The sequence below is a fragment of the Drosophila sulfurigaster genome, chromosome X (assembly GCF_023558435.1).
Source record: "Drosophila sulfurigaster albostrigata strain 15112-1811.04 chromosome X, ASM2355843v2, whole genome shotgun sequence".
In the NCBI taxonomy this organism is placed as follows: Eukaryota; Metazoa; Arthropoda; class Insecta; order Diptera; family Drosophilidae; genus Drosophila; species Drosophila sulfurigaster.
This window is the reverse complement of record NC_084885.1, coordinates 19,829,862-19,855,196: the sequence shown is the minus strand read 5'-3', so window position 1 is coordinate 19,855,196 and position 25,335 is coordinate 19,829,862. Positions and strand designations below refer to the sequence as shown.

Genomic DNA, 25,335 nt, shown 5'->3' with positions numbered 1-25,335 from the left:
AATATATGGAAATCCAAAAACTATATATACATAATTACACTTAAATTAAATGTAAATAAAAATCACAGAAAATATAGCGAAACACTTAAATTCCAAATGTGCGCAGTAATTTGCCATTAACTATGATAGTATTTTATGGACAAATAAAAAATACGCCAAATATAAAAATACTACTAAAAGTAACTGCGCGCCAAACTAATTTGTGAAAAAAACGTTAAGAAAAAAAATACGGAAACAATTTATAAACTATGCACATTAATCATTAATTCGTTTGGTACTACAAATGTGTTTGCACAGCGTACCTGGTGAAATGAAAAGTAGAGCAAAGCGCAACTGCAAAATTGCGGTAAATTCTCTAGACACATTTCAGTGGGCGACTTTGAGTTGGCAGAGTTGATGTTTTCGTGTAGTTTTCTCATTTTTGTTGTGAAATGTTGGGTCGCCGCCAGAGTTATGAAATGGAAACGGACATGGAGAGCAACAATAAGATGTGCATCGATTTGACAGCAAAAAAGTCGCACAATTCGATCGCCAAAGGATTGACATTAACATATCAGGATTATTGCCAACACACCTCGATACATGGAGTGCAATATCTGGGTGAAAAAGAGCGACCGATCAAGGAACGTGTCTTCTGGCTGGTCGTATTTGTGGTATCCATCTATTGTTGTGCCCGCTTGATAAACAACGCCTACACCAAATGGGATGCAACACCGGTGATTGTGAGTTTCGCTGAGCGTTCGACGCCCGTTTGGAATATTCCCTTCCCCGCCGTCACCATTTGTTCGGAGACGAAACGTGTGCTGAAGAAGAGCGGCGATCACAATTCGTATGCTAATTTGTACAATCAATTTACGGCCGCCATGCATACCACACGCATCTTTAAGCCACAGAATATTACGGCCAAGGAAATGGAAGAATTTCGCACATTGTTGCATGTCTGCAACACGAAAATCCTGCAACAGGATACACCCTTAATACCGGGCGAAGAATTCGATTACTTTGAGGTGCTCGATCGCATGTTGCCGCCCTTCGAACGGTATTTCTTCTACTGCCGATGGCTGAGTCGCTACAATGAGTGCGACAAATACTTTCACAAAACACTCACCGAGGAGGGAATTTGCTATACGTTCAATGGTCTACCTCCCACGGAGATTTATCGCGAGAACACCTATCAGTATCATCGCAGTGCTGCCGAGAATTTCACCCAGTCTTCGTGGAGCCTGGAGACGGGCTACGATGCCAGCAGCGATGTGGAAACATTTCCAGCCCGTGTCCTCAGCGCTGGCGCAAGATCGGGCATATTCATGGCACTGCAGAGCTTCAAGCAGGAGGTGGACTATGCGTGTCGTGGCCCCGTGCAGGGATTCAAGGTAGGAATCGATATATTGGGAGCTCATATAAATATATAAAGAACACAAAACAAATTCCTAAAACAAGAAGGTAAACAACTCATAAATCATGGAGAAGTGTTGCATATTTCACATACTATGAAAAAAAATAAATTATAAACTTTACCATACTATACTATATATATGTACATATACATACATATATAACATCCCCAATTGCGTAGTTAACAATTTGAGAATCCCTAAGCAGTGATGCATACTTCATAACAGAATTCCCCCCTCACAAATTGTGGTTTGTATATTTTATATTTTCGCTCGTTTATTTCAAATTTCAATTGTCTAGAAAACTCTCAACACTTCTGAAGCTCGTTAACCTAAAATGTGGCTATTAAACAAATAATATGCTTTCGATGCTAACGTAAACTGTCTTTAGAAAATGTTCCGATTGTCGGTGGAAAATTTCTCCAAAATTTTAAACACTTTCGAAGCATATTTATTTATTATATTAAATCTAGTATTAAATACTACATTTAATTTTAGAGGAAAGAAAGTACAGGATGTGGGGGGCCTTCGACCCATGAAGCTTATTTATTTGGAATATTTTCTAATAATTTATATAGACAAAAAAAAAACCCCCAGTTTAATGATCTTAACTGCCTCATTAGAGATAACTGTGGAAACGTGCTTATTTCACGCAATGAGATGTTATGGACTTTGTGAAATGTTAAAGTTCAAAATAAATTTGTTAAAATTTCAACTTACGCTAACTAAATTTTGAGATTAATTGCGCCATATTTTCTGACAAGGCAATAAAACACATTTTTTACTGTATTTAACTTAATGAAAATTTATACAAAAACAATAGAAAATTTCCACTTTAATTTTAAAATATTCTTATAAAATGTTTGTTCAATTTTGTTATGTGTATATTTCTGAAACGTTATTTAAAGTATGCATTTGTTTTTTGAAGGTCCTGTTGCATGCCCCCGACGATGTGCCGCAGGTGTCGAAACAATTTGTGCGCATTCCGATGGGTCGCGAGGTGCTGATTGCGGTCAAACCGAATATGATAACGACATCGACGGGCATTGCCGAATATCATCCGCAGCGACGCCAATGCTTTCTGAGTCACGAGCGATTGTTGCGCTTCTTCAAGATCTACTCCGAGTCCAATTGCCAGCTGGAGTGTCTGGCGAATTTCACGCTCAGCAAATGCGGCTGCGTCAAGTTCTCGATGCCACGAAGCCTCGAGATGCCCGTCTGCGGTGAGGAGAAGATCCATTGCTATGAACGTGCCGAACGCGATCAGTTGGTCCATGAGTTTCAAAGGGTTCGCCTCCTAAATGGAGGCGACACTGAGGAGCCGCAAGGTGGGGCACAGTCCGCTTGCAATTGTCTGCCCGCGTGCACATCGTTGGTGTACAACACGGAAATCTCGCAGGCCAACTTTGATCTGGAGGAGATGCTGGCCGCCGAGGGCGATACGGAATTTATGCGCGAATATCCGGGATCACAGATGTCGCGTCTGTCGATCTACTTCAAGCAGAGTCAGTTTATCACCTCGAAGCGTTCCGAGTTGTATGGCATCACGGACTTTTTGGCCAATTGCGGCGGCATCTTTGGCCTCTTTATGGGTTTCTCCATACTGAGCTTGGTTGAGCTATTGTATCACTTTACATTGCGTTTCGGTGCCAATCTGAAACATTTGTTCAAAGTGAATTTATAATTCAGTCTTCATTCATTGGCTGTTCCTTCGCAACTTGAATGTTGCGCACGGCAAACAGCTTAAATTTTCCACACTTTTTTATTTCCATTCATTGCTAATTTTAAGCTTATTATTTGTTAATTTGAATTGTTATGGAAATGTTCATTTAAAACATGTTCAATTTCCTGCTTTCTTTATGTATTTTAAGTCTTCGAAAGTTTGTTTTAGTTTTTGTTGTCTTTTTTTACACAAATATATTTATTCGCAATTGTTTATTTAAACTTCTTAACCGTCTGTTGTATTTTGTTCCATCTTGCAACCTTATTGATGATAATCGTCTATCGATGGCGATAACGATAAATATTCAGGCTGCAATTCGAATCAATAAAATACTGCATATATTTTTTATTTGAATTAATGCAATGTATTTAAAAAAAAAGTCATATGAAAGACACACTTCAATCGAGGGGAAAATAATCAAAATAATTCAATTTTATTTGTTTTATTTTTTATTAATTCGAATTGATCGCTTGAGAACAATTCATATTTTAATAACATTAGAGCGAAGTGTTCTTAAACGATACTAATTAATTGGTTGTTTTGGTTTTTTGTTTTTCTCTTTTTGTTTAGCACCGCAATCAGGATTTAAAGAATAATATGCAAAGGATGATTTTTATTACATTAATTGTTAGATTTTTGTTGTCGTGGGTTTTTTGTTTTGTTTGATTTAAAGCGTTCTTGGGTACAGATTAAGTAGCTCAACATTTGCATGGTTATCCGTATATGTATGTATGTATATATGTATGTATTTGTGTGCTTGTGGTTTTGTTTTGTGTGATACAAAAGTATTTACAGTGTTTTGCATACGAGAACTCGTAATCGAAATTGTAAATCAATTAGTAACTAAACCGCTGCTCCAAAACACAAAAAAAAAGAAAAAATAGAAAACCAAATCATTAAAAAGTATATATAGAAACACAAGTTATTACAAAATATTCGTAATCGTAATCATAATCGTAATAAAATATATATATTATCAAAAAATAATAACATTATAAAGAGCGCAAGCACAGATATCTGTATGATAACAACAAACAGAACTAAAGAATACAACTAATCGAACTTCTTCCATTTACACATATCGATTAACCCCCGATAGACTCTTTGCATATTTTTATCGTTATTTGAATTTCTCTCAATATGGCTGTCTACTGCGTATGTCTGTGTGTGTGTGTATTTTTGTGTCTGTGTGTTTTTCTTTTTGGATTGGATTACATATATGTATCTTTATGTGTATCGTGTATATATAGAGTTAAGATATTAGTTGGTAATACGCGCACTCGCAACGATAAACGTTTTTGCTTTCTTGCTTTACTTAAAATCATCCGTTTCGAGTATCTCAAAATCGCTCTCATCGGACGAATCGAGAGCGGTGACTTGACGTCGCTGCGGCTTAACCAATTGCTGCTGTTGATCCATCCTGACCACTTCGCCCCCGCTGACTGGCTGAGCAGCAGCAGTTGCAGCATTGCTCCACTGGCCAACCAAATTGGACATCAGGCTGGGGAGCAGGGACTGCGCTTGGGATTTCACCGCCAGGGCGATTATTGCACCGGCTGCCGTCGCCTCGCTGCTGGATGCTGATGCTGATGCAGCGGATGGAGGCGCGGTCAATTGCCGCAGGGCGGGAGCATCGACGCTGGTGTGATCGGGAAATTGCAGACCCTTGGACAGACTCTCCTCGGACGATGATGAGGTGGTGGACAGCGATGAGTCGCGCTTAAAATGCCCCCTACGAAAATCCATTGTGGACTCGCCGTCTTCTGTTGTTGTTGTTATTGTTGCTGCTGCTGTTGTTGTTGTTGTTGATCGCTGATCGTATTGCTCATGTGGAGCAGCAGCAGCAGCATTAACGGGATTGTTGGCTGACTGTGTGACACCACTTGTTGTTGTTGTCTTGCTCTTGGTTCGTGAAAGTGGCACCAACTCATCGTCCTCGTCGGTGGAGTGCTCATCGATCTCGGGTATGGCATCGGGTATGAGCAACAACTCTGATGGTATGTCATCGCTGCGCTCATCGTCGTCGATATCATCGCCCATGCCATCGGCATCGATGGGGGAACTGATCGTGGCCACATCGCTGGCACGCTCCAGCACAAACAGATTCGCATCGTTCACGTCCGGCATAAACTCATCGTCCAGCTCGGCATCCACATTGTTGTAGTTGATCTTCTCCGACCATTGGAAGTCTGTAAGCAAAGCGATGTTGTTATTATAATCTTAAAAATCAGTGGTTTTCATTTTTCTTCTTTTTTTATCCTTTTTTATCCTGCATAAATATTACACCTCTCCATTAACAAGCATAACTTATAAGCTAGTCGCGATTTTTGGTTCACACAATAATAACTATAGTCTTTATGATTCCTAAAAATTTGGTTGCGATCAAATGAAAACTTATTAAAGAAATACTTTTATATGGAAGAAACTTCTACTTACTAGAACTCTTAGTAGCTTTGGCTGACAATCTAGTATATTTTGCACTATGTGGCATATTTTAAATATACCAATATACCAAATACTACCGTTGATATACTTTTAGTATTTTTGTGGTATAATAATTTGGTATATTTTAAATACATGGGTAGCGGATATCTCACAGTCGAGCACACTCCACTCTAGCTTTCTTATTTGTTATTATTGCTTTTTGGTTTTATTGTTTTGCTTACTTGTTTAACCTACTTAATAGTGCAAATATGCAACTTAAAGTTACAGCAAACTAGATGTAATAAATAAGTAAATTTATTTACAATTGGTTAAAAGTTATAGTCGAATTCCATTGACGTTTTTTTGTTTGCATAGTAAAAATGCTTAGTTTTTTTTGCTTATGCTGCCTAATTTTATTTTATTTCATGTTTAAAACGTAATAAATATGTAAATTGTATGGACAATTAGTTAATACCTTTAAGCGAATTCCATTTATGCATATTTTAACATATTAAATTTTCTTTCTTTACCGAGCTTTTTAATTATGAAAAGTAGAAATGTTGTTCAAACTCAAGAGTGCGTAGAACTGTGTACTATATAGTAGTTTATCTTTATAGAATACACGATAATGGAATGTGACAATTATGCTTAATGACACTTACCCTTGCGTTCAATTTGGAGCAACTTGAAGTTGTATTTGGTGGAGATGAGGGCGGAGAGCACCAGCAGAGTCAGCACCAATGTGGAGCCAGAGATCAGGTGACCCAAAATGGCCAAGGTGGCCAGGCAGCCACTGCTCACCACGCAGAACATGCCCGGAGAATTGCGACGCCAGTCTTCGGCGCGTTGCAGCCACGATTCAAATTTGGCGCGCAGTTCGGGAGTGAGGACAACGCGAAAACTGCAACGTGTCCAGTAGAGCCAGTAACTGAAGAGGCCCAGGAAAAGCACACCCAAGGGACGTACACTGTAAGCAAGCAAAAGCAGAAGATGGAGGATTAAAAACTGGAGATGAATGAACTGCAGATGTTGACGCGTTGATCACGAATGCTAAATAAACTCGCGACTTTGGTTGTCCAATTACCAACTATAATACATATAGTAGAAAAAAACGATGATGTTAGATGTACAACGAAAAAAAAATAAAAAGAATAATAATAATAATAAAACATGTTCTACCAGGAAGCACTTGGCATATGTTCAGAAGCTTTCAAGCAGGTCAAACCTGGTTTCGATTTCGATTTTTTTTGTTTTCTATTTTCGTTTTCCGTTTTTTTTTTGTTTTGTTTAGCGAGCATCTCAGCTATCAATTTTGGTTCGAACCCTTCACTGGCCTATCACTAGTTCTATCTCTGTCCCTCTCTCTCTCTCTCTTTCTCTCTGCCCATGTGACGTCACAAATGTTAAAAAAAATAATCATATATAATTCGAAAATTGCTATAAAAACACATGACACTAGCAATGTCTGATTAATTAATAGTTTTAATCGTCAGCAATCTGATTCTCCTCTGATGTGGGGTAGTTTAGTTGGCCAAAACAAATTCTCATTTGCTTGACTGATTTTGTAATTTCATTATTTACGCTTATCTCATCAACTTGACGTCTACGTTAATCACAAAGAAAATGTGTCATACACCAATAAAAATCTGCGAAATGAGCTTTCACATTTAAAAAAAAAAAAAAAAACAATACGTGTTATCTACCCGTGTTTTTGTTTTCATTTCATTCGATTAAGATTAGATTATTGTAACTGGGTCAAATAGCGAAATTTGTCACTTCCTTAATATGCGTTTTATTTTAATTGACTTTGTGAATGAACCAAAACAAAGACCCCACACAGCTGCTACTTAATACAGGGTATATTCGAGTAAATTCATACTGAATCATATGGTTTTGGTTGTTGGTTGTGCTCAGCGTTTTTTTTTTCGCTTACGACTTGTTTTTGTATGTTAACAACTGTCTAATTATCATTATCGCTCTGTTTGCTCTTCACAGCTGATTCGCACATCACCCTCTCGCTCACTCTCTGTCTCTCTCTCTATCTCTCTCCCTAACATTTAAATGTACAAAATAAAAACAAACTGTGAGAGGTGAAGTGAGCGGTAGGGGAGGTGCTGGCATCAATCAAACGAATTAATTGCCAAAAACAAAAAAAAAACACAAAGTTAATAGAATTGTTCTTACGAAATACAACAACAGAGAAACGATTACATTGATATAGGAATTGAATATTCATTCATTTATGCACATTTTTTATCGATTGCGATATGCCGTTTGATAATTTTACAGCACACCATTTTGTAATCCTTCCGAAACGAATATCGATAGCATCGATGACCGTTATCGAGCCTGACAGCTGACAGATCTCTGACTGATAGATCACCCAACCGACCGTATTTTACGTATTATTGGTTGGTCTCTTGTTATTTATTGCCTTCGTTGCCTGACAAATAACCTTTAGCTACGTAACAATGGCAATTGTTATTGTTTTCAGGTTTTTTTTTGTGTGTTATTTCAACTGATAGCTGAAAGGTAAACAAAACCTAATGCAGCCGAGTAACAAGTGCATTGATGTGCACGTTCTATTCTTCAGATACAGTTACACACACACAGACGCACACACATATGCATAGTTTGTATATATACATGTATAATTGGCAAGCTGTGCCTGAGGCTGCGTGCGAATCATTTTCGCTGCATTTTTCTTTGGTTAATTACGCCACACAGAGAAATTGTGATTGCACTCACACATGCATACAGGCTCCCATAGTGTGTGTGTGTGTATTTTTGAATGCGACGACGATTCAATGAGTTCTGGGGGGTATGGCATGGAAATGACATTTTTATATGTGTACACACTGGCACATGTAAATGTATGGGTGTGTGTCAGTACATAAAAGGCAACAACAACAACAATAATAACAACACAGGCAAACTACCAACCGCAGAGAAATGAATGTATGTATGCTAGAGGGAGAGAGGGCTTAAGAAAGGGAACGGCGAGCAGCGAGCCAAAACGAAGGTGTAGCACGTACATGTGCATGTATATATATGTATGTATGTATATATATATATATATGATGAGTATGCATACATATACATGTACATATGTACATACTTATTCCCAAAATAAAACATTGCAACTTTTTAAAATTGGCCACGCGACGTTTCATCAGTCGCTTTAGTATTCTTCCTGCCCTGCAGCAGCAGCAAGTGCTTTGAGTTGTCACTCTCTCTTGCTCTCGCTCTCCCAGCGTTGTTGCCGGCTACATGTGTATGTATGTCTAAAGTTTATTTATGTTTTGCTTCCTTTTGGAATGTGTGGCAATGGGAAGGGCGAGGAGGAATTGTTGTTAATGGACAGTGCGTTTGGTCTGTGACCCAAATTGCGATGCGTGAACGCGAACACTTTAAATATTTAATTATTTATGTAAATCGGAATGCAACAATTTATGTATGTATATGTACGTGTATGTATTGTCTGTAGATAAATTCGTTTTACTTACCAGGACATTAATAGCACCATACCCAGGGCAATGGCAGCACCTTGCAGCGTTAACCGCGAGGGACGTGGAATTTGAAACATTTTCGATTGTGTTATACTGAACTGTGAATGTTGATTGCAGCCAGCTGCTTTATCGATATCGATGCAACTAATAATTTATCGTTATTGTTATTGTTCTTGATTGCGATCTGTTGAGAGAGAGATAAGCAAGTGAGGTTAAGTTTTGTTCTGTTCGTTTAACGGTTCGTCCGCATTCGATCAGCTGATCGTGCCGTTACAACTCGCGCACTTGCACTTTTTTCACTAAATGTCATTTCACAATTGGGGCAACTGGGGCGGCGGCACAGCGCCAACTTGTTTTTCCGGCTGCTGCGTAGAAATGAAATATTGCTGCACGAAAACAACAAACGACAACAAAAACAGAAACGCAAAACAAAAAGAAAGAAATGGCATTTTACCAAAAATAACGCAAAAAAGAAAAATGTCCAAAAATGAAAAACAATCATGTTGTTATTGCTGTTATTTTGGTTAATATTAAATGAGAGTGAGACAAAAAGACACAGAAAATGTCCATGCATATATTTTTTTGTAGGGCGCACTTTGCGCAAAATGCTGGCGGCATTCGTCATCGTCATCGCGCCATGGACTTAAAATAACAACAATATTTCAATCAAAAATAAGAAACAAGAACAAAGAAATTGAAACTGCGTTGCAGTAGCGCAAAACAGCAGACATCCCAAAGTTTAATGATATGACGAGTGTTCTCTATTGCGACTTTCTTGTAAGGACTCCGTATGCAAGCGCACTCACACAAAAATGAATTGTGGTATTACATATGTACATACTTCTTTGGTGCATATGCATATACATACATACATATGTATGTATGCAGTTTTACACACGCAATTTATGCAGTACAGGTGTCCCGCTCAGACAGACAGCAGCTGAATGGGCTTAGGGGCTGACTTTGAGTCCAGCCGCATTGACAGCAACGCCGGCAACGTGCGAAAAAGAGCATGTGCAAGAGTGAGAGCGACCACGTTTGAGCGTTAGACTGTGTGTTTGTGTTGTTGTAGTGCTGCTCTGCTTGCCCATCAAAAATAGTTTCGACCAGTATATGTTAGTGTTGGTGAAGTTGTGATGATAACAACAGCAACTAACGAAACGAAACACGAAAAAAGAAGGCGAAAACAAAAACAGCAAAGTTGTTTGGCCTTCGATGTCTTTTCAATTGCGTCGCAGAATATACATACATTTGTACGTAGGTAGATATGTATGTGTGTGTGCGTATATATAATATATACATATGTATGTATCTACACATATGTAGCGTTGTTATTCTTTTTGCACTCTATATGGCTCGAGTATGTACAAAGTAATTAAATATATACATACATACATATGTATGTACAAAGTAAGCAACGCAAATAATACAAAACAAGCAGCGAGAGTTGCTGCTTGGCAGTCACTTGACTTGAAATGACTTAGCACTCGGTCATTTTTTCTATCCCTTCATGTAAAGCCCCCTTTGGCCAAAGCAAACACTGCAAAATAAAATGTGAAAACAACAAAAATAAATAGTAAAGGAAATGATACGCTGTGGTGAAGTCGCCTCCACCCCCTTTTTGTAGAACGACAAACTTAAAACGCAGTTACCAGTTACAACAACCTATCAACAGCAAGAATACTCTATTCCCAGCCACACAAAGGGCATTTGCTCTGGATAACAACACCCACACACAGACAGGCACACACACACACACAGATAGAGAACAAGGCTACAGAATATTTTGCGCACACATGTGATTTTTGTATTTACCAAAATTTTTGATTTTGAAATGCAAAGATATGTGTTTAGTTATATAGATATGTATCTATGTGAATAGTTCTTGAATTAATTTGTTTTGTAATTTGCACACACAAACGCACACACACACATAAACACATGAAATTCGCATGGAGCGCGCAACAGCAGCAGCACAAACAAAAACAACGCAACGTTGTTAGACGCGTCGCGCGGTTTGATGATGAGGAGAGCGACAGGGATGGATTACATTCTATAGAGGGGAAAAACGTCCTTCGAAGATACTATTTTATTTTATTGACACCCACGACGAACAAATTATAATATTTTACTTTTGATTTATTCTCGCTGATTGCGTGACACACTAGTTTTATACGGCGATTGATGTCTTGTGCCTGGTGGCTCCGCTTAAACGGCTCACAATAAACAAAAACAAAAAAAAATTGATAATAACAACCGATGGCAGCAATGTATGAAACGCGCAACACGATATGAAATGCTGCACAGCGTGACCGCTTGTGCCGAAGAAACATCGATGCCAGCGCTCTTAATGTATCGATTTTTTGGAAATCTTTGAAACATCGATCAATTTTATAGCAAACACGTATCGATGTTTTTATCCAGTTTCGTAATATTGAATGTTTATTGTTAAATAAAATTAACTTTTGAAAAAATTTCGATTTTTTTTGGCATTTTTAAAAAAGAGTTTTCTTAAAATAAAAATAATATATTCTACTTATTTACATTTTTCGGCATATACTAGTGAACTATTGTAGAGGCGCGTAATTTTAAAATGGTCTGCTTCTTTAATTATGTTTCAAAACTCACCTTTATTCAAATAAATTCTTAAAAATTGAAAAATCAAGTTCCTCAGGGTCGATAATAAATATATATTTAAATAAATTAAATTAAGTAAAATTAATTCAAATACACTTATGTATTGGAAATATTACAGGGTCACACTGCAGCAAACAATATCAATTTATCGAATATCGATTGCTAACAGGGTTGCTTTCAAAAAATGTACTGTGCATGTGTGTGGGTGCGTATGTTCGCTTTGAGCCAAAAGACCAAACTGAAAAGAAATTCAAAATACAGCGATTTTAGCGGCACAAGAACCATTTTGTTGAAACGCATGTCAAATAGTTAACAACAAATGCGGGTCATTTGTTTTTTATAAAATGTTTGCAGCTATCACTATTTGCGCGCACCAGGTTTGTTATAGCAACGAAAAAATCGAAGTGTTTTAAATGTCAAGGACAACAAAAAAGCATAACAAAACTTACAACAAAAACCTAACAACAACACAAAGGCGACTTTTCACTCAGACGAAAATCGAAAAAGGCAAGCTGTTTTAATTGATAGTCGTATATAGAAAAAAAAAAACAATAATAAAAATCAATAATTGCATGTAAAAAAGAAAGTGTAAAGAAATTATAGCAACGATGTCCACGAATCCTGTATATGCAACGCCCGCCCAAAAGCCGCCAAGTAACTGTAACAGCAGCAACAATGGAATTGGCGAATCCAACAAAGTATCTGCTGCTGGTGGGGGGAGGAGGAGTTGCAGTGGCCGCTCACACATCGCTGGATGTCAGTGGGACAGCAACTTCGGCAAAAATGATGCCGGCGGTACAAGCACAAGCAACTGGAGCCCAACAAAACTGGACAGATGAGATGGACAGTCCGCTGTGGTTGTCCTCGTTGCACAGTGTCATTTTCATCATCACATGCGCCTTGGCCGTGTTCATATTGTTTCGCAACGTACTGACTTGGTAAGTTTGTTAACTAAATGTGCGAAGTGTTAGTAAAAAGGCTGTTCATTTACCGATATCTATAAAAATCCGTTACTCAGAGGCATCGATCAGTTTTGCCTTAGCGATCGCTAGATGGCGCTACAATCATGCGTCGGCAGATCGGTAGATGGCGCTTTTTGCACTTCGGTCCAAGCTAATGTTCTTGTGAGCTCTAATCATAACAGTAGAATGAATTGCTTAGTAAAAATATTACCTAGCAATACAGACAATTATATAAAAATTGTTATGATGGATAAAAAACGTTCGTGTACGTACACATATATATTTGTTATCACGCATCACATCGCAAAAGCTCTTGTCGCAAGAGCTTTAAGTAACGGACAATGGTTACACAGAGCGCAGTTTGTGTATCTGCGATCGTGTCCAGCAACGTCAGTTTACCTTGTCCCTCTCTTTTTTTGTTCATTCACTCATTCTGTGTCGCTCTTACACACTGCGTGAGCTGCGCTTCTTCCTCATTAGGCCCCAAAATAAAAAATTAAAAAAAAAACAAAGTGAAAGAAAGAAAATAAAAAATAAATCTGCTCAGTTACCCAGTTTCAGTTCGTTTGCGACCGCCGCCGACTAAGAAACACGAGCAGCTCTTACAGTCGACCCACAGACACACGCAAAGAATTTCGCTTGGATACTTTTTGTTTTTTTTTGTTTTTTTTTCTTTTGGTTTTGCTTCTCGTATGGAGAAATTTAACGAGTTTTCTTACCTGCCGACCAGGCATTTGCAGAGTTTCTGGGGAGCCTCCGGTGACTTTTGGCAATCGCAATGGGACAAGTTCATCGACAAGTTTGGTAAGTTCAAGCTGGAGTTCAACAATATTTTGATTACATTTAAATGATAATACGCTTGAGGGGAGTTTGTAAATTATATCATAAAAGTGCGCATGCACTCATGACTTTTACTTATGTATTTACACATTTATTTATTTACTTATGTGCGGGAGTGTGCGCGTGTGTGTGCCTTTGTGCTTGTCTTTTGAACGTCACATATCACAAATTGCACTTTTGCCTTCCATTCACAAGCCACAGCAATAAGCAATATCAACAACAGCGAAAGCAAACAAAGTCAACAATAAATAAACGGCAACCGTTTTGTTTACTAATTCGCACACACACATACAGACTCACACATACATTTCGCATACTCACTCACACACACACACACACTTACAGACGTACATCAGGGCGCACTCACACATAAGCTCGATGCTCACAGACAAAGGCTGAATGGCAGGAAACCTCGATTACACTATGCATAAATACTATTTGATCAATCACATAATTCTACACTTTTCGTAATATATAAAATATTTATATTTGTATAGTATAGTATTTTTTTTTTGTGATGCAACATGAATAACAATCCCTATAAAGTGATTACTCATATTAGCAGCCTTTCAATTGACACTAATTTAAATATATGCACATAATAGTATTATTATTTCTGCGACACAAGAAAAAGCCAACACTGATAACGTTTTTTTAAATTGCAATCACAAGAAAATCACAACAGATGGTTTAAATAGTTACAATCGGCTTGAATTTCAATTTCGAATAACGTTGACTGTTTTAAATATTTCTATGATTCATTCTGTATTTTTAATGGAAACCGTTTTTTTTCTTCATCTTTTGTTTTTTTTTAGAACTAATTCTTTGTTGTACTCTTAATATAGACGTTATTATTCAATTATTGATTATTATTTTATTTATGAAAGATATTGTGGTATTAATTTTGTGCAAAAGGAGTCACTTCTATAAAGTGTATTTATTCTCCTCCTATATGTCAGTCTGTCTGTCTGTCCGTCTGTATGAACATCTAGATCTCAGAGACTTACTACTTAATACGGGTTTTAGCAGTTTTGGCTGACAATTTGATATATATTTTGTACTCTATGGTATATTTTGAATGTAACACTATATCAATATACCAAATAAACCCTTTGGTATATTTTGTTGAGCACACGAGTTTGTTAATTTTGTTGTTTTTAATATTTCTGTAACTGATTCTTTATTTTATTTTCTTTGCAAAGAATGTGATATATTTTTATAGTTATTGTTGTGTTAATTTAAAATAAAAGTCGGTTTCTTTTATTCACTTTTTGTGCGGAATTACTTCGAAATGTATTCCTAGTGTAGAATTTTACAGATCTGAGCAATGCTTTAATTACCAAATCACCTGTACAGAGTGCAATATAATATATTATATAGTATAGTACCATAGTACACGTAAAGTACGTAATATTCGTGTTGAGTAAATATTATTTATTGTTGCCCAAGTCAACGACAAGTTGACATTGGATGACTAATGAAAGCAGCTTTAACTTTTCCTAAGCATTTCTATATTCATGATTCTTCTTTCTCTGTTGCAGGCGATGATCCAATGATGCTTTGGGTCTTTGGCACCACGCTCTTCACAATGATCGTGTATTGGACTGTGGGTGGCATTTATACATTCATGGATCTGACCAATCGGCCAGCCTGTCTGCGCAAATATAAAATCCAGCCGGGCACCAATGAACCCGTCGAAGCCGGACGTCTAATGAAGGTCTGATTGGCCCGACAACAAATTGATATTGAATTTGTGAAGTGTGAAGTGTTGTGATTCATTTACTGTCGTTATTGTTTCAGGTCATTTGGCGTGTGATCTGCAATCAAATATTTGTGGGCATACCGCTGGCATATCTAAGCTATAAATTGATGACAGTCCGCGGCCTGAGCGATATACGCGAGTTGCCCACATTCCATTGGGTGTGCTTTGAGCTAACCGTATGCATCCTGATGGAGGAGCTGGGCTTCTACTATTCGCATCGATTGCTCCATCACAAGCACATCTACAAGTTCATACACAAACAGCATCACGAGTGGACGGCGCCCATCTCGGTGACGGCGATCTATTGTCATCCCATTGAGCACATTTTCAGCAATCTTTTGCCCCCGTTTCTGGGCGTATTTCTAATGGGCAGCCATGTGGCCACCGCTTGGCTGTGGTTCGCCTTGGCCATACTGAGCACTCTGAATGCCCACTCGGGCTATCATTTGCCCTTCTTTCCCAGTCCCGAAGCGCATGACTTTCATCATCTGAAGTGAGTTCAAGTTGTGTGTGCAATTTACATTTACTAATGCTGTGTTCAATTTTGCTAGATTCAACAACTGTTTCGGTGTGCTGGGCGTGCTGGATCGACTGCATGGCACAGATTCGCTGTTTCGTGCCACCAAATCGTATGCGCGACACATTATGATGCTGAGCTTTGTGCCACCGCGTGATGCCTTTCCCGACTCCACCATGAAGTGAGAAGAGCGTGGAGCGTGGATCGTTGAGCAGCAAACTCTTATTATTATTGCCTATCTCCTGTCCCTCTCTGCATGCATGCAACTCCTATATATACATAAATAGATATATACATATATATATATATACATATATATATATACGTATTTATTTATTAGGCATCTTGGTGCATGTCATTTTTTTTACTGGCATTTCTAAATGTGTATACTTCATTGTGATAATAACCAGGCAAAGTCGTGTCGAGCGATCGAGTAACGATTTTATAGACATAACAAAAACCACGAAAAAAATGTTAAAAACACACAAAAAAAAAGGTAAGCTGCAAATGTGCAAAATGTATAATGTAAAAATGTAGAGAAAAGACACAACACACATCCTAAAAACAAAAAACTATAAACAAATAATTCTAGTAGTAAGCATAAGTGTGTTTGTATTATGTTAAACCCCTCCACACACACAGCACAAAACAATGAGATGAACAATTACGAGTAATAAATAAGAAAGTAACACGCACAGAATAAAAGAACTTGAACTTTGGGCGCTGCCTACAATTTTGTTGTTGTCGTTGTTGTTGCTGTCTTCTTCTTGTTGTTGCGCACCCCCGACGCAGAACGAAAATAAAACCTAATCTAAGATTACAATTATACTTATACTTGGCAATAAGTTATCTCCAATAGTAAAGCACAACACAAATTTGTCAGCGTCGCTAATCCAGCGATAGAACTTGACCTAGAATCATTCGTTTGCACCGTCAAAAGAATGAGCTACGTCAAGCTAAAGCTTATCTATCATATATTATATTCGGATACTGGATAACGCTATTGTTCCTTCTTTAAACTGTGCTATGCGCTATAGTCACCAGGGATTGATAATATTGTTTATATTGGAAATTAAGTGCATAAAAATATATGGTTTTATACGTTTTCTTCATGTATTTATGTTTAATGATTTTATGATTAACCATTACACATTAATAAAACAAAATACTATTACAAATATATTTAATCTCCGCTTTAAAACAACTTGAATTATATATTTTTATATCCTTTTAGTACTTTAAACTTTTTATTATTTTAAAGTTTTTGTTTTGTATTGAGTGAAAATAGAAAAAAACATATTTTTTAGTTTTAAAATGATAATGAAATCGTTATGCTTGAAAAAAACTTAGAAGACTATATATATATTTTCAAAAATTGATTAAATTACTTCAAATTAATCATTAATAATCAAAGTATAATCATTGTGATTAGTGATTACGATATGCCCGATTCGAAAGTAGCGTATTTTAGCATTATTTCGCCATGAACTTGATTAACTTCTTGGCACACACCACGACAGTTGTGATTGTTGAGCCATGGACGCCAACACCATGTGGTCAAGCCTCGCGCTACGTTGGCGCTACACTGGAGATGTGTGCCAGGCACGTTGGGAGTCGCTGCTCGACGTTATCGGAGATGATCCACTGCGTCTTTGGGTGTTTGGCACCACAAGCGTTGTCTTCTGCGTCTATTGGCTATATGCGGCTATATTTACACTCATGGACATTACGAATCGTCCTCGATTTTTGCGCAAATACAAAATACAACCGGGTCAAAATGAACCTGTTGATCTTGGACGTCTCTGGCATGCCGTCAAAGTGGTGTTATTCAATTTGACTGTGGTGAATCTGTTGACCATTTGGGTGCTCTTTGAACTGGTCCTCGTTCGCAGCAGTAGCCATCTCGATATACGTGTGTTGCCCAGCTTTGGACGCGTTGTACGTGATTTTGCAGTGCTCGTGGTGCTGGAGGAGATTATGTTTTACTATGCGCATCGTTTGCTGCATCACAAGGCCATCTATAAGTATATACACAAGAAGCATCATGAGTGGACTGCTCCCATTGCCGCCATCACATTGTATGCCCATCCCTTTGAGCATGTGGTGGCCAATTTGATGCCCATTGGCGTCTCGTTGGCTGTGCTCGGTTCACATGTCACTGTCGCCTGGGGCATGATTGCCATGGCCGTTATCAATTCGATGAGCGATCATACGGGCTACAGTTTTCCCTGGTCGGCGGGATCTGTGCGTTTCCATGATTATCACCATGCCAAGTAAGTGGAATGTCTCCTACATAAAACAGATCATTTGATAATAACGGTCTCTCTTGATTTTAGATTCAATTATAATTACGGCGTTATGGGCTGGTTGGACAAATTGCATGGCACTTATAGAGCTCCAAGCGAGCAGAAGCAGCAATGGCAACAGCAATTGGCAGCCAAGCTTACCAAGAGCAAACGCAAGGCAAAAAAAATAAAGCAAACGATATATTGAAATTCAAATATGTAACGGCTTTAGGATTGCTGATACAGCTCCGAAATGATAAGCAATCGATAGTGACATGTTAATTATGCGATAATTGAAAATTAACGCCCTTTACATAATACATCCATATAAAATAAAATATTTTTTTTTTTTGTTTTTTGTTAATAAATGTGTACACCAATATATTTTCAATGTTTTTATATTAATATCTGAAAAGGCAGCATCGATAAATCGATACTTCACACAATTGGTATATGCAGTATATTTGCGGAGCTTAAATAGTATATTTTGCAGCCACACTTGTCCCAGTCGCTCACAGCTGTTGCTGGCAGGTTACGCGACCGATGGTGCTTCCACTTTTTTTTTGGTCGCTGTAACACTTTCAATTGTACTTATCATTTTCATTTTTTTTTGGTACTGAAGTAAATAACAAAATAACTGCAGCAACATGCACAAAGTGATAAGACAAATGACGCAGTTAAGTCTGCAAACACCACTACTAGCGACCACCACATCGATCACCAGCAGCGGCAGTGTGGCCAAATTGCTGGCTGTTGTGCCAACAACAACGATCACGCAAACTGGTGACTGCTGCGGCGTGCACACGTCTGCTGCTAGCGGCGGCGGCAGCGGAGGGCTCTGCGCCAAATGGAACAAACACAACTATGGACCGCGTCGGTGGCTGGAATACAACAAAACGGTGCATCCGCCACAGGAGACAGAGGAAGAGCCACGCAAGGCGGTAATACACAAGTTGATAGCCACTCATAAATAGTCTGTTATTTATATATGTATTTATTTCATTCGCACAGTACGTCTGTCATATGCGCAGCAATATCAAATACAGCCCGGACAAGATGTGGTATATTGCCGCTTTTGTGCGCGGCATGAGCGTGGACGAGGCGTTGAAGCAGCTCAATTTTGTGCTCAAGAAGGGCGCCACAGATGTGAAGGAAACCATTCTGGAGGCACAACAAATGGCTGTTGAGCGGCACAATGTCGAGTACCGAAGCAATTTGTGGATTGGTAAATTTGCTGCGCCTCAATAATTAACAATAATACAACATGTTCATTTTTGCATTGTAGCTGAATCGTTTGTGGGCAAAGGACGTGTCTTCAAAGGATTGCGCCGTCATGCGCGCGGTCGATTTGGTCGCGTTGAGTACAAGCATTGCCATTACTTCCTGCGGCTCGAGGAGGGCGAACCACCGCAGCATTATTATGCACCCGAGCCACAGACACCGCAACAGCAGTACGAGAATTGGCTGCAACAGATGCGCAGTCGAAAGGTCATCAATTCCCTGTAAATGTCACCACATTCAACAACAACAACACGACCACACCACAATCACATCCAATGCATTTTGCTGTTAATATTTCAATAAAACGTGAACGCTATTATCGTTACAATAATAAGAGAATTGTGCAATTTTTTCAAACTCTCTCTTTATTGCATTCCAGTTCCCAATTAAAAGAAATAGCAAGCTAGTTTAAGAGCAGCTGCTGATTTGTGTCGTTGATAAGCTTGGGCTTATTTACATGGTATAGCTTGTAAAGAACTTAGCGAAGATATTAATACTTCAAAATGCGATTAAGTATTGGAATTTGGCGCAACATTTTCTTATTGCTCAATCAAGCTAGTGTTACGAGCTATTTTAAAATGCTAAAATAAGTTGGTGGCTTTAAATGTTTGCTAAACTTACAAAAAAGAAACTGTCTTCGGTACCAAGTTACAATTCAAGTAAATACTGTGACCACTTAAGTATATTAAATATGGACGCATGTGTTTAAGTTATTAAACCTAATGGTTGCAATTTTATTTCATAATTTAAAAATAATCCTACAGCTTCTCAATTGCTGTAAAAGATTGTTTGGAATGCTCTAGCTAGATTTTAGCGTTACAATCATTCTTATATTGTATATGATTCGAGCCATGACTAGTTGTGAATTTAAGAATAGTAGTATGGAAGTGTGCAATCTTACGCATCGCTCAACAGATCTTCCATAAGCTCCTGCTGCTGTTGCAGCTCCTGAGCAACAGATGTAAGTGCCTCAGTTTGACGCTGCCGCACAGCTTTATCCACGCTCTTGTCCAGCACCAGGCACGACAGCTTGGCCAGTTGCGAACGCGTCGATTGTCCAGCATCGCGACGCCGTTTGCGTGTTGTCTTCACAGTTGCCACTTCTTCAGCTTTAGTTGCAGCTGCTGCCTCAGCCTCTGTTGTGTCTATTGGCTGCTCTTTGGTGTTGTGATCGCGCAACAAATGCTTGCTCAGATTTTGGGCACTGCTAAAGCAACGTCCGCAGCCTGCGGCCAGGCATTCAAAGCGCCGTCCCGTATGCACGGTAACCACATGCTGACGCAGATTTCGTTCATAGGAATAGCTGCGATTGCAGCCGGGTTCTGTGCAAGCAAATGTGGCCACTGTTGTCGAGTGCTTGGTAGCCAAGTGTTTGTCAAGAGCACTTGCCTTCTCGTAGCTGCAACTACAATGCTCGCACTTGTGTCGCTCGCCGCCGCGGCCATGCAACGTTTCGCGGCAATGTTTGGTGAACAGCGACCACTTATCGAACTTCTGCTCACAGTCGGCACACTCATAAAGCTTGCAACTGCGCTGATGGCTCTCCTGCTGCCATTGTTGATAGAAGCCGCGTCTACATTTCTCGCAGCGATGGGGATACTCCTGGGTATGCTGTTGTATCACATGACGACGCAACTTCATCTTTTGCCTGAACTTGGCCGTACAATGCGTGCATGCATATTCGCGTGGCGCCTCGTGGGCTTCGCGTACATGCCGCTGCATGTTGCATGCGGACGTGAACATCTTGCTGCACTCGGGCAACGTGCATTTGATAGTCTTCTGTGGCGCCGCCGTGCGATCGTGTGTGCTGCGTTGATGTCGTTTCAGATGGGTCAATATCGAATAAGTCTTGTCGCAGCCTTCGTACGGGCACGCATGCTTCTTCTGCAACATTAAAATAATCAATTACTACTATGCAAATTGAACACCGATTACACTTTAATTCATTACAATGCCGGTATGATGAAACTCATGACGATCCAATTGATCCAGGCGCTTGAAGCTAGCCTCACAGTTGCCAATGCTGCAAGTGTATTTGGGACCAATGCTGTCGCGTCGCGCCTTCTTCTGCTTGAACTCCTCAAGTGCGACATCCAAGTCGCTGTCGCTGGTTATCAGCAAATCGGGACGCATTTGATATTTCTTTTAAAAACCACCAGACAAAATTAAAGCAGCGTGCAATTGAAGTCAACTCAAATAATCGATACGGCACCGAAGCTTCGATTGCGCAGGCATATATCGATTATCTAACGTGCTGAATAATATATCGATATATTACAGTATTTAGTGAGAATCGCTAAAATAATTATGAAACTAATAACATTAATTTTAAAATGGTTATATTTTTATTAACTATGTTTTTAAAAATGTTGTTTAACTTATTATCTGAGGGACTTTGACAGCTTGTAGCTAAAATCAGTTGCTTGCTGTATTTCCAGCGCTCTACGTGGCAGTCTGACCATACTTTTGTTTATTTTTCTTTCGGTACATATCGGCACAGTGTGGCGGACATTCGATTGGCCACATCAGCATCGATATTTGGCATCGATTGTCTTGCAGCTCCCCCCCCTAGCAGTATATGTAGTTGTAAGCTTAAAGTTATAAACGGAAATTGTAGATACAGGCGATTATAAACAATAACGAAATAATTCAAATAACATGGAATACGAGAGTGTGCTGATTGTCAAGCCCGAGGTATTCATTTACAAAATACCGCCGCGCGCTAGCAACCGAGGATATAGGTAAGTGCTCATGCAAAAAAGAAAAGAAAAAAAAAACAAAAAATTTTATCGAGTTGTTGTTGTGTATGGTGCAATTGAAAGTTTTGTGATTTCACAGAAATGAGACGCCCCCCACATCAGAAATATATGAGTGTGTGCGTGTGTGTGTATTTTTGATTTGATGAGAAATGCATAAATTATGTTAGAAATGCGCAAGACACACGGAAAACAGAAGAATGTATGTGGCATGCAGCCGCAGCCAAGGTTAAAGAACACGACTGCGACGTGGTTGTTATTGTTGTTGCCACTGTTGTTGTTATTGTTGCGATTGCTGTCTCTTTTGAAGTTCAATTACAATTGATTTTTTTTTTTCTACAATTGTTTTTTTTTTTTGTTTTTCTCTAACAATCGCATTGCAGTTTCTCTTAATTACTGTTCATTTCACTTGCCATTGAATGCGTATGCAAGTGTGTGTGTGTGTGTGTGTGGTTAGCCAAAAGCTTTTGCAAAAGTATTAGTGCAATTGTTTTTTGTTGCTACTCTTGTTGACTTTCTTTGTTTTCACACACACAAGCACACACATTCAAAACATTTGAGCACCCAGCACTGCAGATGACGATAGAGTCTATTGTACTAGTCACGAACTAGCTACTTGGTAGACAGTTAAGGACTAGGCTGTTAGATGATGCGTGTTTGTTTGTTAGAGAAGGTGACCCCATAAATATACGCATATACACACACGCACACATTCTATTTGTATTGGTATTTGTGTATTTAAGTGTATTATTAAACCGATGTATGTATTTAATTTGCTAACAACACGCAGAGCAGCGGACTGGAACCTCAAAGAGCCCACATGGACCGGACGAATGCGTCTGGTGGCCAAGGGCACCGCATGCATACTCAAATTGGAGGATAAGACGAGCGGCGCCCTATTTGCCAATTGCCCCATCGATACATATCCCGGCGTGGCCATCGAAGCAGTCTCGGACAGTTCACGCTATTTCGTTATACGCGTTCAGGACGATAATGGACGATCGGCGTTTTTGGGACTGGGATTTGGTGATCGTTCCGATTCTTTTGATTTGAATGTGGCGTTACAGGATCACTTCAAGTGGGTGAAAAATCAGGAGCAAATCGAAAAGGAGAAAACCGAACCCAAACAAGAGCTTGATCTCGGTTTCAAGGAGGGTGAAACCATCAAAATTAACATGCGCATTACGGTGAGTAGTTGAAACCAATATCCGATCGATTTTTACGGGTAAACGACGCCAAACAAGGGAAACAAGCAGAAACGATTTTTTTTAAAGTTAGCCATGTTTAATATATAATATACTAATATAAAATAAAAATTAGAAAATTAATGTTTTTAACAACTGCAGAGCATTTAAAATTACTATAACATCTTTAGAATTTCTAATTTTGTAACATTAACATCGTATAACACGAATATTAATGTAAATAGACGTCGACTGCTTATTAACATAACTGTTAACAAAGAATTTGCAAAAAAGCTACGCCTGGCTTACGACGTCATTCTAACTTGTTTCATTAGCAATCACTTGCAATTATCTGATCGAAAACACATGATCAGAAATCATTTTGAATATTATTATTTATTTATATAATAATTATTATAATAATGCAAATTGAACATCTAAGCTGTTGATTCCAAATTGGGAAACCGATATCAGATTACAGTTCTTTCTAGTTGAATTCTACATGGAAAGTTATCGATTATGCATTTAAACTAATCGGTATTTTTTTGGTTTGCAGAAAAAGGACGGCTCGGAGGGCACCTCGCGCACCGGCAAGGGCAAGGGAACTGGTGGTGTGTTGCCACCGCCGCCAGGTGGCCTCGGCAAAATAGCGCCACCGCCGGCAGCGGCGCCTGCAGCGACGTTGCGACAAAGCCCAGGCGCATCGCCAGCTCATAGGACCAGCGGTGGTGGTGGCGGTGAATGGACCGACTACGCATCCGCGGGGTAAGTGTGCAAGAGCATCAACTAGTCGATCATCGATAAACTAACGTATGACTCTCTCTCTCTCTCTCTGTTAGCGGCAATCAAGGACAACAGAATTCGGCAAATGCTAATTGGGTGCAGTTTTAAAGCTGCCACCTTGCGCAACGTCACGCACTTTATTGTGTTAAGGCTCTTAATGTGTTTTTTTTTCTCTTTTTCAACACTAAACACACACAACACACAAACAACTTTCACTCGCTATCCAAGAACTCCGAGAATGACCAACACACATACATGCTCACACTAATACATAGAAATGAAAAAAAAAACCAAGTCCGTTAACGTTAAAGTTGATAAATTGAAATTACATTTTTTCTTTAGCATATTTATGCACTTATTATATTATACATATATGTATGTACTACTGTGGGCAAAAAGTATCAGGACTGTGACTAACTTTCTATTTTTTCTTATCCGTTTCATATCCTTTAAAATAGTCCTTTCCACATGCACTACGCTTGTGATAAAAACTTTTCCGGTAGCCTTCAATTAATTTTTCGTTTTCATTTTAATTTTTTCTATATTTTTATTGATCATTTCAATATTTCGCGTTCTTTGGGTAACTGTGTTGTCCAGTTAAAAAATTAAAACTCAGTCACAATACGTTTTGCCCACAGTAGTATGAAAAACTGTTTCGAATTACGGTATTCTTCGTATTGCTGAAACCCAATTGAAAAGTATTTAAATATATACAAACATAAAGAAACAAAGCAATAATTCGAAACAGTTCTGAATCGAGTTGGAAATGTAGCAGAAACATTCCGTTTTAGGGCAAAGGCATTGTAATTAGTTCAAAAAGTATCGTTATCGTTATCGTTAAACTAGACGGCATGCATACCGATTATACACTTATTATCAATTTCGTTTTGCTCTTGACATTGTTTAAACACACATACACAAGCATATGCATATACATACACACTCACACACACACACACATAAACAAACACTAACACACGCATAGTATTTAAGTAAATCAAATGAATTATATATACATACATATATAAATATATATATATATAAAGAAAAACAAAACAAAAACATATATAATACACATAAAATTAAATGAAAACAAAAGAATAGAGAGAATCGGAAAGAAGTTATTGCAACAAGTAAAAAAGTATTTGATCAGAACATTTTTTTTTAGAAAACATTCTCTTCTCTGTTGCAATTCTCTGGTACAAAAGAAAAACAAAAGAAAACAAATTAATAAAAAGCTCTTAAACTGTGTTTTGCTGCGCAGCATTCCAAACTGTT

The 25,335-nt window shown here is 38.5% G+C and overlaps 7 protein-coding genes and 1 long non-coding RNA gene across 9 annotated transcripts; 5 read left to right on the top strand and 3 right to left on the bottom strand.

Moving 5' to 3' along the window:
• Positions 1-256: 256 nt before the first annotated feature.
• LOC133848329 (pickpocket protein 28) lies at positions 257-3,341 on the top strand. Its single transcript, XM_062283837.1, has 2 exons — positions 257-1,373; positions 2,323-3,341. Exons 1-2 carry the CDS (start codon positions 432-434, stop codon positions 3,076-3,078), a joined length of 1,698 nt encoding a protein of 565 aa, XP_062139821.1. The 5' UTR covers positions 257-431; the 3' UTR covers positions 3,079-3,341.
• Positions 3,342-3,548: 207 nt separating this feature from the next.
• Positions 3,549-11,354, bottom strand: LOC133848330 (uncharacterized). The gene is made up of 4 exons (XM_062283838.1): positions 11,183-11,354; positions 9,048-9,234; positions 6,204-6,508; positions 3,549-5,306 (listed from the first exon to the last, which is right to left on the bottom strand). The coding sequence occupies exons 2-4, from the start codon at positions 9,125-9,127 to the stop codon at positions 4,429-4,431; spliced, it is 1,263 nt and encodes a 420-aa protein (XP_062139822.1). The 5' UTR covers positions 9,128-9,234; positions 11,183-11,354; the 3' UTR covers positions 3,549-4,428.
• Positions 11,355-11,986: 632 nt separating this feature from the next.
• On the bottom strand, positions 11,987-13,064 carry LOC133848334 (uncharacterized). The gene is made up of 2 exons (XR_009895252.1): positions 12,923-13,064; positions 11,987-12,818 (listed from the first exon to the last, which is right to left on the bottom strand). It is a non-coding gene; the product is annotated as an uncharacterized LOC133848334 (long non-coding RNA).
• Positions 12,259-16,501, top strand: LOC133848331 (fatty acid hydroxylase domain-containing protein 2). 2 transcript variants are annotated; one of them, XM_062283839.1, is made up of 5 exons: positions 12,259-12,625; positions 13,380-13,453; positions 15,031-15,206; positions 15,290-15,744; positions 15,803-16,501. In XM_062283839.1, exons 1-5 carry the CDS (start codon positions 12,315-12,317, stop codon positions 15,951-15,953), a joined length of 1,167 nt encoding a protein of 388 aa, XP_062139823.1. In that variant the 5' UTR covers positions 12,259-12,314; the 3' UTR covers positions 15,954-16,501. The 2 variants fall into 2 exon arrangements, with proteins under 2 accessions (XP_062139823.1, XP_062139824.1); XM_062283840.1 differs by lacking the exon at positions 12,259-12,625 and having other exon boundaries at positions 13,159-13,453.
• Positions 16,502-17,304: 803 nt separating this feature from the next.
• LOC133848332 (fatty acid hydroxylase domain-containing protein 2) lies at positions 17,305-18,452 on the top strand. The gene is made up of 2 exons (XM_062283841.1): positions 17,305-18,041; positions 18,105-18,452. Exons 1-2 carry the CDS (start codon positions 17,305-17,307, stop codon positions 18,259-18,261), a joined length of 894 nt encoding a protein of 297 aa, XP_062139825.1. The 3' UTR covers positions 18,262-18,452.
• Positions 18,453-18,551: 99 nt separating this feature from the next.
• Positions 18,552-19,673, top strand: LOC133848333 (large ribosomal subunit protein uL22m). The gene is made up of 3 exons (XM_062283842.1): positions 18,552-18,994; positions 19,065-19,278; positions 19,339-19,673. The coding sequence occupies exons 1-3, from the start codon at positions 18,701-18,703 to the stop codon at positions 19,557-19,559; spliced, it is 729 nt and encodes a 242-aa protein (XP_062139826.1). The 5' UTR covers positions 18,552-18,700; the 3' UTR covers positions 19,560-19,673.
• Positions 19,674-20,038: 365 nt separating this feature from the next.
• Positions 20,039-21,556, bottom strand: LOC133847120 (transcription factor IIIA). Its single transcript, XM_062281921.1, has 2 exons — positions 21,285-21,556; positions 20,039-21,218 (listed from the first exon to the last, which is right to left on the bottom strand). The coding sequence occupies exons 1-2, from the start codon at positions 21,465-21,467 to the stop codon at positions 20,232-20,234; spliced, it is 1,170 nt and encodes a 389-aa protein (XP_062137905.1). The 5' UTR covers positions 21,468-21,556; the 3' UTR covers positions 20,039-20,231.
• A 334-nt stretch (positions 21,557-21,890) lies between these two features.
• On the top strand, positions 21,891-25,280 carry LOC133847123 (NECAP-like protein CG9132). The gene is made up of 4 exons (XM_062281923.1): positions 21,891-22,075; positions 22,881-23,277; positions 23,831-24,039; positions 24,114-25,280. Exons 1-4 carry the CDS (start codon positions 21,993-21,995, stop codon positions 24,163-24,165), a joined length of 741 nt encoding a protein of 246 aa, XP_062137907.1. The 5' UTR covers positions 21,891-21,992; the 3' UTR covers positions 24,166-25,280.
• Positions 25,281-25,335: the final 55 nt, after the last annotated feature.

Excerpts from the sequence above, each read along its gene's own strand:
- LOC133847120 (XM_062281921.1), bottom strand. The coding sequence starts at position 21,467 with ATGCGTCCCGATTTGCTGATAACCAGCGACAGCGACTTGGATGTCGCA. Across the intron at positions 21,219-21,284 it reads AGTTTCATCATACCGGCATT|AAGAAGCATGCGTGCCCGTA; the intron begins GTAATGAATTAA and ends TTAATGTTGCAG.
- LOC133848329 (XM_062283837.1), top strand. The coding sequence starts at position 432 with ATGTTGGGTCGCCGCCAGAGTTATGAAATGGAAACGGACATGGAGAGC. Across the intron at positions 1,374-2,322 it reads GCCCCGTGCAGGGATTCAAG|GTCCTGTTGCATGCCCCCGA; the intron begins GTAGGAATCGAT and ends TGTTTTTTGAAG.
- LOC133848332 (XM_062283841.1), top strand. The coding sequence starts at position 17,305 with ATGGACGCCAACACCATGTGGTCAAGCCTCGCGCTACGTTGGCGCTAC. Across the intron at positions 18,042-18,104 it reads CATGATTATCACCATGCCAA|ATTCAATTATAATTACGGCG; the intron begins GTAAGTGGAATG and ends TCTTGATTTTAG.
- LOC133848330 (XM_062283838.1), bottom strand. The coding sequence starts at position 9,127 with ATGTTTCAAATTCCACGTCCCTCGCGGTTAACGCTGCAAGGTGCTGCC. Across the intron at positions 6,509-9,047 it reads ATGGTGCTATTAATGTCCTG|TGTACGTCCCTTGGGTGTGC; the intron begins GTAAGTAAAACG and ends GCTTGCTTACAG. Across the intron at positions 5,307-6,203 it reads GCTCCAAATTGAACGCAAGG|ACTTCCAATGGTCGGAGAAG; the intron begins GTAAGTGTCATT and ends CTTTGCTTACAG.
- LOC133848331 (XM_062283839.1), top strand. The coding sequence starts at position 12,315 with ATGCAACGCCCGCCCAAAAGCCGCCAAGTAACTGTAACAGCAGCAACA. Across the intron at positions 12,626-13,379 it reads TTTCGCAACGTACTGACTTG|GCATTTGCAGAGTTTCTGGG; the intron begins GTAAGTTTGTTA and ends CCTGCCGACCAG. Across the intron at positions 15,207-15,289 it reads AAGCCGGACGTCTAATGAAG|GTCATTTGGCGTGTGATCTG; the intron begins GTCTGATTGGCC and ends TTATTGTTTCAG.
- LOC133847123 (XM_062281923.1), top strand. The coding sequence starts at position 21,993 with ATGGAATACGAGAGTGTGCTGATTGTCAAGCCCGAGGTATTCATTTAC. Across the intron at positions 22,076-22,880 it reads GCTAGCAACCGAGGATATAG|AGCAGCGGACTGGAACCTCA; the intron begins GTAAGTGCTCAT and ends AACAACACGCAG. Across the intron at positions 24,040-24,113 it reads ACCGACTACGCATCCGCGGG|CGGCAATCAAGGACAACAGA; the intron begins GTAAGTGTGCAA and ends TCTCTCTGTTAG.
- LOC133848333 (XM_062283842.1), top strand. The coding sequence starts at position 18,701 with ATGCACAAAGTGATAAGACAAATGACGCAGTTAAGTCTGCAAACACCA. Across the intron at positions 18,995-19,064 it reads AGGAAGAGCCACGCAAGGCG|TACGTCTGTCATATGCGCAG; the intron begins GTAATACACAAG and ends TCATTCGCACAG. Across the intron at positions 19,279-19,338 it reads CCGAAGCAATTTGTGGATTG|CTGAATCGTTTGTGGGCAAA; the intron begins GTAAATTTGCTG and ends TTTGCATTGTAG.